The 12,197-nt window shown below is 45.0% G+C and overlaps 1 protein-coding gene across 1 annotated transcript; it reads right to left on the reverse strand.

The window, feature by feature from the left end:
- Nucleotides 1–3,061: 3,061 nt before the first annotated feature.
- LOC137322635 (BTB/POZ domain-containing protein KCTD14-like) lies at nucleotides 3,062–3,685 on the reverse strand. Its single transcript, XM_067985541.1, is given in 1 exon segment — nucleotides 3,062–3,685. A coding segment is annotated over 1 exon segment (624 nt).
- Between the last annotated feature and the right edge of the window lie 8,512 nt (nucleotides 3,686–12,197).

Below are 12,197 nucleotides of genomic sequence, written 5' to 3' on the forward strand. Positions count from 1 at the left end.
AGAAAGTGGAAGTAATCGTAGAATCATGTATAACATTGGAGCTAACTAATCCCTTCTACCTGTTCTTACCCTGCATTTAATATTTCTCCAAGTGTTCAATTCCCTCTTAAGTGTCATAGTTGACTGGGTTTAAATAGCAATTTATGGTTAACCATTCCGTCTCCTAATAAGTCTGCCGAAAAATATTTCTTCTAACCACCCGGATTATGCCACCTTAACTCGGTTCACCAAACTGAGGAATCGTCAATATTTGAGACTGTTTCTGTTCTTACTTAAAGAGAAACCAATTTGAATTTTAAATTTGTAATTAGCCAAAGGGATGTGTATGTGTGTGTGTATATATTGATATTAATTTAACACTGGTGAGATGTAGCAAAAAGAAAGAATGGATGAGCCAGAAGCACTACAGGCTATGGTTTTCCAAGTATTCTCTGGATAGGGTAGACGCAGAGAAGATATTTCCACTTGTGGGGGAAACCAAAACTAGGGGTCATATAGATATAAGATAGTCACTAATAAACCCAATAGGGAATTCAGGAGAAACTTCTTTATTCAAAAAGTTGTTAGAATGTGGAACTCGTTACCACAAGGAGTAGTTGAGGCAAATAGCATTTAAGGGGAAGTTAGATAAACACATGAGGGAGAAAGGAATAGAAGGATATGCTGATAGAGTGGTGGGGACGAGGCTCGTGTGGAGCATAAACACCGGTAGGGACCAGTTGGGCTGAATAGCCTGTTTCTGTGCTGTACGTTCTACGTAATTCTGTGGATGTAACAGTGCAGCTGGTGGCACCTGATGTAAACAGCTGGCACTGCTGGCACTAGGCTGCCATTCTTTTTCCAATTGTAAACAATTTTACAACACCAAGTTATAGTCCAGCAATTTTATTTTAAATTCACAAGCTTTCGGAGGCTTCCCCCTTCGTCAGGTGATCAGGCTGCAGACAATCTGGGGTCAGCCTACGAGTACAGGACAACAGAGTGTTTCTTTTTTAACATCGCAGGCCTATTGACACCATCACTTGACAGGGATTTTGTGATTGGATTTCTTAGTTGCCACTGATTTACTCAAAGGGTAAAGATAGAAAGACTCAAATTTATATAGTGCCTTTCATGACTTCAGGACGTCCCAAAGCGCTTTACAGCCAATCAGTTACTTTTTGAAGTGTAGTTACTGTTGTAGGAAATACATAGGGTAGTTGAAATCTGGAATTCTCTTCCCCCAAAAGGCTGTGGATGTCAGGACAATTGGAGCTTTCAAGACTTGGATTTTTGATAGATTTTTGTTGGGTAAGCGATTTGGAGCTAAGGTGGGTAAATGGAGTTGAGGTTCTGATCAGCCGTGATCTAATTGAATGGTTGAGGGGCTGAAAGGCCTACTCCTGTGATTCCCTATTCCTTCAATGCAAATGGGATGAATGACACAGAATGCACCTCCAACCCCAGCCATCCACTCACCTATAAAAGCAATTGATTTATGGCAATGGAAGTAATAGCTAACTTCAGTGGTTATAATTCTTCAACGTGAGGCGCTGGAACTTTTGAGGCTGAGATGTGAAAATATGGCATTCCTATATTGAGTTAAGGCAAGAAAACAGCACTGTTCAAGCAGAGTTTCGTGATATCCAAGCACTGTTTTCCCCAAAGTTGCTTTTATTATTGCTGTAGTGCAGTGCTGGTGCAATTGTTGATGACGCCTGTTTCCAACTGGGCAATGCTGGCTGCCAGACTTGGTGAATCCAATGCATACTGCAGAACCGTAAAAGTGGTTCTGAAATATACAGTTGTAACCTACCTCTCTCTCCTTTTAAGACGCTCCTTAAAACCTACCTCTGACCAAACTTTTGGTCACGTCCTAATACCTCCTTATGTGACTCAGTGTCCATCTTTATCTGATAACACTCCGGTGAAACGCCTTGGGATGTTTTACTATGTTAAAGGCGCTATATAAATGCAAGTTGTTGGTGTTTGGGTCGAGCTTTCTCAAAATTGAATGAGGATTCCATTACCTAGAGAGCTGACAAAATACCACACTGTAGTTCTCCAGTACTTCTGATTCAACTAATGCTTGGAAATGGACAAGAGCATTATCGTCCTGTTCCTCAGTAGGAAAGCAAGAACCTGATGAGGTGGACCACAGATATATGCACCAATCTAAGACAAACGAAGAGAAGATAGACATTCCTTCATGGGTGATATAGTGTTACCGTAACTATAAGGGATGATCCATCATCAGGTTCCAGGAGATTGATGACATCTGATGGAGAAAGCAAACAAATGGATTTACAAGACCCTTTATCCACACTCCAAAATCTTCCCAATGGGAATTTGGAAGGCTGTTTTACATTCATCAATCTCCAAGAGAGAAATACACATCTGTATGAATCCTGGTTTAGGTGCAGAATATTTTTGCAGGACATCTGGATGCATGCACATGGCATCCCTTTCTGGTACCTCTTGGTCTGTCACACAGGGCAACATAGAGGACAAGGACAATCACTTCTGTCTGGTGCTCCAGAAGAATGTGGATTTGGAACACTGGACTGAACATGATGGAGTTTAAATCCATTGAGATCCCATCACTTTCATTATCTTTATACTTCAAGCCCAATACAATTGGACTTTTGAACGTGGCTAGAAATTGCAGAGGTGTTCACTGACTCTCCAACATACACCACATGCTAACAGATTTCAACGGTGACACTTCTGGGTGTGATCTTCAATAATAGATAGTCCATCGACTAGGATAGTTACTGCGAGCTTTAGCTTACCAAAAATGCTGACTTCCCATGTTGGAGCGACATCCTAAAGTATCGCTCAGTGCATATCGAACATTCTGGCTGGACAGCTCAGGATCAGGATGAATTATGCATCAACAGAAACATGCTATTCTACTACAGTGATGATTTAGAGTAAGGGACGTCAGCCTCTTTGGCATTTAACTGGTCCCAGGAGATTTTCCTGACCTGCTCCATCCAATCAGCCATTGATTGCAACCAATGTATCACCACCAAGTGAAGACAAACTCGTAGAGCAAATTGCAAGACTAGGAAAGCAGCCTTCACCCTGTCTTGTAAGGTTGGTAAGAAACTCTGTATCCCCTTTTCTCTGTGTCCAGTTTGATGCAGTACAGTAAGTCAGAGACAGATGGAGAAGGCTTCCAGGGGCCAAATTTCACCACAGTATCCTTGCCAGTGCCTAGATCATTGATGGCCTCCAGATATTTCGCCTCATCCTCTTTGTTTTTGATGATGCAGACCATCACCGTGGATTGGCCGGACGCCACACCGTCGGCCCCGGCTAGATGGATAATCACTTCTACGTTCTCTCCGTAATCCGGCACCTCTGCTAGAAACTGCTGCCTACCGACATGTTCACCGTACATTTCAGGCGAATCCTCGAGCAGCTTCACCAGCGGTTCGATTTCATAGAACAGTGCCTCCTTGTAGGTTTCCTGTACAAACTGGGTTGGCGGCTGCTGACTCCGCAGAAATTCCAGGATGTATTTGAAGTAGGTTCCATCTCTGTCGATGAAGTATCTCCCTTTGGAGTCTACGGTTACTTTGGTACAACTGCAGAACATTTCGGCCAGTTTGGATCCCGGGTATCTCCTCAGGGTGCTCAGTGTTGTGCTGTAGATCTGACCCCCGACATTAAGATTCATGACCAGTGAAACCTATTGCATGGGTAGGGGCGGGGAGCAAGAGAGAGAGAGAAGTTTAATTTAGTTAGCATCATTAAAATTTGCCTCAAGTTACTGTGCTCCGTTTGGAGCGATAGATTATGGCTTTGGAGCAAGGAGTTATACATAGAAGTTACAACACGGCAATAGGCCAATCCAGTCCATGTCAGTGTTTACCCTGCACATGAGCAAATAGTTCTAATCACGTTTACCTGCCCTGTTCCCATGTCCCTTCATCCCCTTTTCCTTCATCCACCTATCCAATCTAATCTTGAATGTTGACCTAATTTCTGCCTCAACCACTAACCCTGGAAGTGAGTTCCCACAGCCTCACCGCTCTCAGTGTGAAGAAGTTTCTCCTGCCCTCTGTTCTAAATCTCTTGCATTTAACCTTGTATCCTTGACATCTCGTTCTTAACCCCTCAACTACTAGAAAATGACTGCGTCCATCCTTTTATTATTTTAAACACTTCTATCATACTGCACTATAACCTGAGTTGTTTGAACGAAAAGACCCAATTTTTCAAGTAGTTGTCTTTTGTATTTCCCCATATGGGCAGCATCCCCATACTAGGTTGGCAGCATCCTAGTGAATCTGCGATGTAACCTTTCAATATCCTTCATATAGGGTGGAGCCCAATACTGTACACAGTATTCTATGGCCTTTGTAAGGGTTTATATGGTTTCATTATTGCCTCTTTACTTTTATATTCTATACCCCTTGAGATAAAATCTAGAATTCCATTAGCTTCTTTTTTACAGCCTTGCCAACCTCAGGTGCTGCCTTTAATGTCCTGTGAATCTGTACCCCCAACCCCTAATTTCTATACCCTAATCCCTCTGCTCTTCCACAGCACCGAGCCTAGAGTATAATTACTGCTGTTACTTTTTTTTTTTCACACTTACTGACATGGAATTCCATCTGCCACTTTTTAGCCCATTCCCCATTTTATCAATTAGAAAGTGGGGCTTGGAAGTAGGTGGGAGGATGTAGGTGATGAGGGATACAAAGAAATGGTCGGAGAGGGCTTTGACTGAGATGGCAAAGTAGAGAAGGTGGTTGTGAGTAATGGGTAGAGGGGTAAACATAGAGCAAGAGTTCCAGGGAGGGCAGTAAATTCAGAGGAGAGAGGGCAAAGGGAGTAGAGATGGAGATTGAAATCACTGAGGGTGAGGACTCACTCAGTGCAGAGGCGAAGGGGAGGGGAAAGGAGGGAAAATAACTGAGAAGCCCAGGGTGGGGATTGGGGCAGCCGATAAGTCAACAGGTATTTTAAAGGAGCGATGAGAGGGGTGGAACAAGGCTGGGTGCTCGAAGGAAATATGGAGAGGGACCAAGGGAGAAGAACATAAGAAATAGGAGCAGGAGTAGGCCAATCGGCCCCTCGAGCCTGCTCCGCCATTCAATAAGATCATGGCTGATCTGATTAAACCTAACCTCAAATCTAAATTCATGTCCAATTTCCTGCCCGCTCCCCGTAACCCCTAATTCCCTTTACTTCTAGGAAACTGTCTATTTCTGTTTTAAATTTATTCAATGATGTAGCTTCCACAGCTTCCTGAGGCAGCAAATTCCACAGACCTACCACCCTCTGAGTGAAGAAGTTTCTCCTCATCTCAGTTTTGAAAGAGCAGCCCCTTATTCTAAGATTATGCCCCCTAGTTCTAGTTTCACCCATCCTTGGGAACATCCTTACCGCATCCACCCGATCGAGCCCCTTCACAATCTTAAATGTTTCAATAAGATCGCCTCTCATTCTTCTGAACTCCAATGAGTAGAGTCCCAATCTACTCAACCTCTCCTCATATGTCTTGATGAGGGCCACACCCCCATCGAGGGGACAGTATGGGTGGGGGGGAAGACTTCGGTACGGAACAAGGTGTCACCACCCATGGGCCAAGTTTCAGTCAAAGCCAGGATGTCAATGCAATCATCCACAAATAGTTCAAGGACTTTGTTCACAAGTGAACGGACATTCTGGAGGGAAATGCAGATGGGCCATGATTAATCCACTGGTATGAGTCCCAGGGGGTAGTGGGTGAGTGGGATGGGAAGAAGATTGGCGAGGTTAACCTCTGCTCCTCCCGAGCGCTGAGCCCAGTTAATAAATTTTCACACGCTGCAAAATATATTAAACCCATATGGCGTACTGGGATAAAAACCAGAAAATGCTGTAAATGCATAGCAGGTCCATCACCATCTGATAGGTGAGAAAAGCAGATAATGTTTGTCAGGCTGGAAGAGAAAGGTAGGGACATGTCTTGCTATGCAGCTCAGAAGCTATTTCAAACATAGAGAGAAATCTTTGAAAGGGAACAGAGAATTCCATCTTGGACACCATTGCTATTGAAAATGTATTATCAAGGGTAAATTACCTATGACGATTCAAAACTCATAGGCAAGAGATAATTATCAGAGAATGGGAGGGGGCTATAAATTTGAGGAACTGGGTCCCACTAATGGCTGACTCAGTGTACTACTGAGCCATTTGACCAGAAGTTCCAGATTGAATCCTTGTCTGTGCTGTAAGTTTTTCCCTTTTGGGCGGGATTCGGTTTCTGGAGAACTTAAGCGTCAAAAGTTTAAATATCACGTGATGTGCATACGGTAAGTTCTACTCAAACTTATACCGTATGGTTTTATATCAGTCTCATTTCCTCTCTTTCCTCACCAGCACCCCCCACCCCCGCCTTAATTTTCTTCCTTTTTCTGTCCTCCTCTCTTGACTGCTTGCCTCATGTTGCGGTGGACTTCTGATTATTTCACCTGCAGCCACTCTTTGGTTTGTTTTTACAAAGAAAGAAAGAAAGAACTTGCTTTTATATAGCGCCTTTCACGACCTCAGGATGTCCCAAAGTGCTTTACAGCCAACTAGATACTTCTGAAATGTAATCACTGTTGTAATGTAGGGAAACGCGGCAGCCAATTTGCGCACAGCAAGATCCCACAAACAGCAATGAGATAAATGACCAGGTAATCTGTTTTAGTGATATTGATGGAGGAGTCCCCTGCTCCTCTTTGAATAGTGCCTTGGGATCTCTTACATCCACCTGAGAGGGCAGATGGGGGCCTCGGTTTAGCGTCTCATCCGAAAGACGGCACCTCCGACAGTGCAGCGCTCCCTCGGCACTGCACTGGAGTGTCAGCTGAGATTTTGTGGCACTGCTTCTGATGCATTGGGTCTTGAGCAGTTGGTGGCAACACCAAACTCATATTTGCTGTCGGTGGCTACCATGGGCTGTGCACAAGCTGGCCTCTGATCCCTTGTTTTTCTCCCTCTCTGTGCCACGGATCTCACCATCACTAATCCTTCCCTCTGGCTGTACAGCGTCACAAGTGTTCCTTTACCAGATTAGGTCGTTTCACCCGGGTTCGGCAGGATATCCCGGTTATTTGTAAATGACAATTCTGACGAAAGGTCTTGGACCTGAAACATTAACTCTGTTTCTCTCTCCACAGACGCTGCCTGACTTGCTGAGCTTCTCCAGCATTTTCTGTTCTTATTTCAGATTTCCAGCAGCCGCAGTATTTTGCCTTTGATGTGTAACTGACATGTAAGTGAGAGTTAAATAAAGAGAGAGAATTCTCTAAGTGTGTGGTAGACCGATCAGCACCTGAAACAAACGTTTTTTTGGGTACTTCCAGCTTTTTCTGTTTTTACTTCCTAGCGAGACACATGATAACCAGGAGTCGCTTTCTCTTTTTCTCCGCACCCCTCGCTGATTAAAGTTTTTTCTCGCGTGCGCTTGCCAGCCTGTGCTTCCTCCCTCCCACATCCCCGCCCCGTTCGTTCTAGATGTCAGCTTGGTTCATTGGTCGCACTCTCACCTCTCGAGCCGAAAGGTCACGGGTTCAAGCCCCACTTTGAGCAAACAACCTAAGATGGCATTTGTGGGAGTGCTGCGTTGTCGGCAAATCATACGGCATTTACACAGCGCTATTCACGACCTCAGGATGTCCCAAAGCGCTTTACAGCCAATGAAGTATTTTTTAAAGTGTAGTCACTGTTGTAATGTAGGAAACGCAGCAGCCAATTTGCACACAGCAAGATCCCACAAACAGCAATGAGATAATGATCAGATAATCTGTTTCAGTGATGTTGGTTGAGGGATAGATATTGGCCAGGACACCGGGGATAACTCCCCTGCTCTTCATCGAAATAGTGGCCGTGGGATCTTCTACATCCACCTCAGAGGGCAGACTCCAGCGCAGTACTGAGGGAGTGCAGCACTGTCAGAGGTGCCGTCTTTCAGATGAGACGTTAAACGAAGGTCCTGTCTGCTCTCTTGGGTGGATGTAAAAGATCCCATGGCACTATTTTGAAGAAGAGCAGGGGAGTTCTCCCCGGTGTCCTGGCCAATATTTATCCCTCAAACAACATCACTTGAAAAAAAAACAGATTACCTGGTCATTATCTCATTGTTGTTTGCGGGATCTTGCTGTGTGCAAATTGGCTGCCGAGCTTCCTACAATACAACAGTGACTACACTTCGAAAAAAAAAAGTATTTTGTTGGCTGTGAAGGTCTTTGGGACGTCCTGAAGTCATGAAAGGCGCTATATAAATGCAAGTCTTTCTTTTATATGGGGTCTGCCATCCCAATTCACAGTGTGAGCCCACTGAGCTTTCTGCCTGCCCCCGTTAAGGTCCAGCTTTTGCCAGGGAGGTGTGTGAAACAGGTTCGTACTCATCTTCCAAATCCCTCCGCGCCCTCACTCCACTCTACCTCTGGAGCCTCCTTCAGCCTTCTGTCACCCTGCGTGCTCTGGCTCCGGGCTTCTGTGCATCCCTTTTCACTTTGCTACCCCCCTCCCCACCAAAGCCTCCTTGTACCCCAATCTCTGAAACTTCCTCCCCAAACTCCTCCCCTTCGCTCTTCACCTTTTCAAATAAGTTTTCAGACACCTCTAGCTCGCCCATGGCTTGTGTCCATTCCTTTCACCTATTTATCACCCCTCTATAAATGCATTTACCTAGTAGACGTGGGTACGTATAATTTGGTTCTTGGCAAATCCTCAAACACTGAGTCAAGATGAGTTTAGTTTTACATTTCGTAAACCTGTTTTCGAGCGAGGCTTGCTCCAAGACCTGTCCACGGTGAAGCATTGTAAATGATCAAAACCACAATCTCTCTTGCCACCCCCCTCCTGAGTCCTGCATTTTGTTTGAATGTCAAAATTTGCCATTTTTTTATGCACAAATACGCAAAACAAAATGCTAATTTGTGACAGTAGGTCCGCCTGTTGCCCAGCGACCCCCTGTTGACACAGAGTTACCTGTTAAACATCCCATACGGAGTTTGAACAATGGCGGTAATGATACGCCACATGGCGGCTTCCTGTAACCAGGCATTTTCCAATTCCTGCAGCGCCAAAACAGAGGAACTGGCGTATTTTCCTGCCGCCGCACGTTTGTCAAATTTACGGTCAAGCCCTCTGCTCGCCTCCCCGGCGATTTGATACTCGCCTTGTGTGAGAAGCTCATGGTGTGTCTGACGGGTGGGAGCCTCCGATCTCTGAAGCTCATGTTTGCTTTCCTCGCCCGTTCTGTTCAGAGCCGTCAGCCAGACGGGGCAGCTGGGAGTTCCTGTTGGTCAGGATCCTGTCAGCTCACAGCCAGCTTCAACACCTTGCCACAAACACAGGAACTGCAAACAAGGGAACAGCTCCTCATTCAAATATCTGCAGAACTGACTTTCAACGTCACTCTTCCATGTGGAAAACTGCCTGTCAATCCAATCCTGTTGTTTTTTTTTTACAAATACACAATAGGGCAAATTCTCCAAAAAAAAAACCCAGCAAGGGTGATGAGAACTTTTTTTTAACGCAGCGAGTTGTTAAGGTCTGGAATGCGCTGCCTGAAAGGGCGGTGGAAGCAGATTCAATGGTAACTTTTAAAAGGGAATTGCGTGTATATAATACTTGAAAAGGAATCAATTTGCAGGGGAAAGAGCGGGGGGGTGGTGGGACTAATTAGATAGCTCTTTCAAAGAGTGGGCACAGGCACGATGGGCCGAATGGCTGTGTGATTCTATGATTCTTTTTGCACTTAAAGCATGGAAGCATACATCAGGAAATCGTGTGCATGCAGCCTGGCAAATGCTATCAATGGGCAATGCTCCACACTGGAGAAATTTACACTGATGCTCCTTTCCTCTGAAGGCCTAGCGGGTACAGGCATAGCCTGGTGTAGCAGTAAACAATAAGGATCGAAAAGGTGTTTGACTTAATCCAGGGTCTGTGTTGATGGTCAAACACAAAGCAAAATAGCTTTTATCAGCACATAAGTAAAAGGATAACAAAAGAAGGGGAGGGTCACTTATAGCAAGAGGTGGCCATCTTATACATGAGAGTGAGGAAACGACAGAAATATTAAATAAAAACTTGCATTTATACAGTGCCTTTCACAACCTCCCAAAGCACTTTACAGCCAATTAAGTACTTTTGAAGTGTAGTCACTATTGGGAAATGTGGCAGCCAATTTGCCCACAGCAAGGTCCCGCAAACAGCAATGTGATTATGACCAGATAATCTGTTTTTAGTGATGTTGGTTGAAGGGATAAATATTGGGGAGAACTCCCCTGCTCTTCTTCGAAACAGCACCATGGGATCTTTTACATCCACCTGCGAGGGCAGACAGGGCCTCGATTTAACAGAACCTCCGATAGTGCAGCACTCCCTCAGTGCTGCGGCACCTCTGACAATGCAGTACGTTGCTGAGGAGCGTCAGCTTAGATTATTGTGCTCAAGTGGGACTTGAACCCATGACTTTCTGACTCAGACGTCAGGAGTGCTACCCACTGAGCCATGGCTGACACCTAACTGATCTTCCTATCCATCCTGATTTGTTTTTTTTTAAATGAGTTGATCGCCAAGCTATTTACTGCTTTAGCTGACAGACTATTCCATGGTTCGGGAATCCGATCTGCGTCATGGAAATGAAGCTGAGGAGGTAAAATCTCTCGGAATCATAGAAAGGCTTCAGCACGGAAGGAGGCCATTCGAGTCCGTGCCGGCTCTACCCAAGAGCAAGTCCAGCTAGTCCCACTCCCCCGTCCTTTCCCCGTCGCCCTGCTACTGGGCACAGGCATAGCATCAGGTGACGCCGATGTACGAGCTCGCCTCTCGCCCTGACCTCCTCCCCCTTTGACCCCCCAACCCTCTCTCCCAAGCATAGATCCCACTTCCCATCACTTTAATTCGGTAAAATCGTCCCCTCACTGTCTACAACAACTTGCAATTATACAGGGCCTGTGACGTAGCAAAACGTCCCAAGGCGAATCACAGGAGCAATTATTAGACAAAAATTGACACCGTGTCACATAAAGAGATAATAGGACAAGGTGATCAAAAGCTTGGTTAAAGAGGTAGGTTTTAAAGAACGACTTAAAGGAAGAGAGAGAAGTCGAGAGGTTTAGGGAGGGAATTCCAGAGCTTAGGGCCGAGGCTGAAGCATTTAGATGAAGCACTTGAGTGATCTGCAGTAGTCAGTGTCTTCAGGTCAGTAAGAGACAAAATTGGAAAACATCAAAACTGAAGTGGATATATTGTAGAATCATAGAATGGTTACAGCATGGAAAGAGGCCATTCGGCGCGTTGAGTCCGTGCCAACTCTCTGCATGAGCAATCCAGCTTGCCCCACTCCCCCGCCCTTTCCCCGTGGCCCTGCAAATTTTTTCCCTTCAAGTACTTATCCAATTCCCTTTTGAAAGCCATGATTGAATCTGCCTCCACCACCCCCTCAGGCAGTGCATTCCAGATCCTAACCACTCAGTGTGTAAAAAAGTTTTCCTCATGTCACCTTTGGTTCTTTTGCCAATCACCTTAAATCTATGTCCTCTGGTTCTTGACCCTTCCGCCAATGGGAACAGTTTCTCTCTATCTACTCTGTCTAGACCCTTCATGATTTTGAATATCTCTATCAAATCTCCTCTCAACCTTCTCTGTTCCAAGGAGAACAACCCCAGTTTCTCCAGTCTATCCACGTAACTAAAGTCCCTCGTCCCTGGAATTATTCTAGTAAATCTCTTCTGCACCCTCTCCAAGGCCTTCACATCTTTCCTAATGTGCAGTGCCCAGACCTGGACTCAATACTCCAGTTGTGGCTGAACCAGTGTTTTATAAAGGTTCATCATAACTTCCTTGCTTTTGCACTCTATGCCTCTATTTATAAAGCCCAGGATCCCGTATGCTTTTTTAACCACTTTCTCAACCTGCCCTACCACCTTCAATGACTTGTGCACATATGCCCCCAGATCTCTCTGTTCCTGTACCCCTTTTAGTATTGTACCCTCTAGTTTATTCCTTGTTCTTCCTACCAAAATGTATCATTTCGCATTTTTCTGCGTTAAATTTCATCTGCCATGTGTCCGCCCATTTCACCAGCCTGTCTATATCCTCTTGAAGTCTTTCACTATCCTCCTCACTGTTCACTACACATCCAAGTTTTGTATCATCTGCAAGTTTTGAAATTGTGCCCTGTACGCCCAAGTCCAAGTCATTAATATATGTCAAGA

The sequence above is a fragment of the Heptranchias perlo genome, chromosome 6 (assembly GCF_035084215.1).
Source record: "Heptranchias perlo isolate sHepPer1 chromosome 6, sHepPer1.hap1, whole genome shotgun sequence".
Classification (NCBI taxonomy): Eukaryota; Metazoa; Chordata; class Chondrichthyes; order Hexanchiformes; family Hexanchidae; genus Heptranchias; species Heptranchias perlo.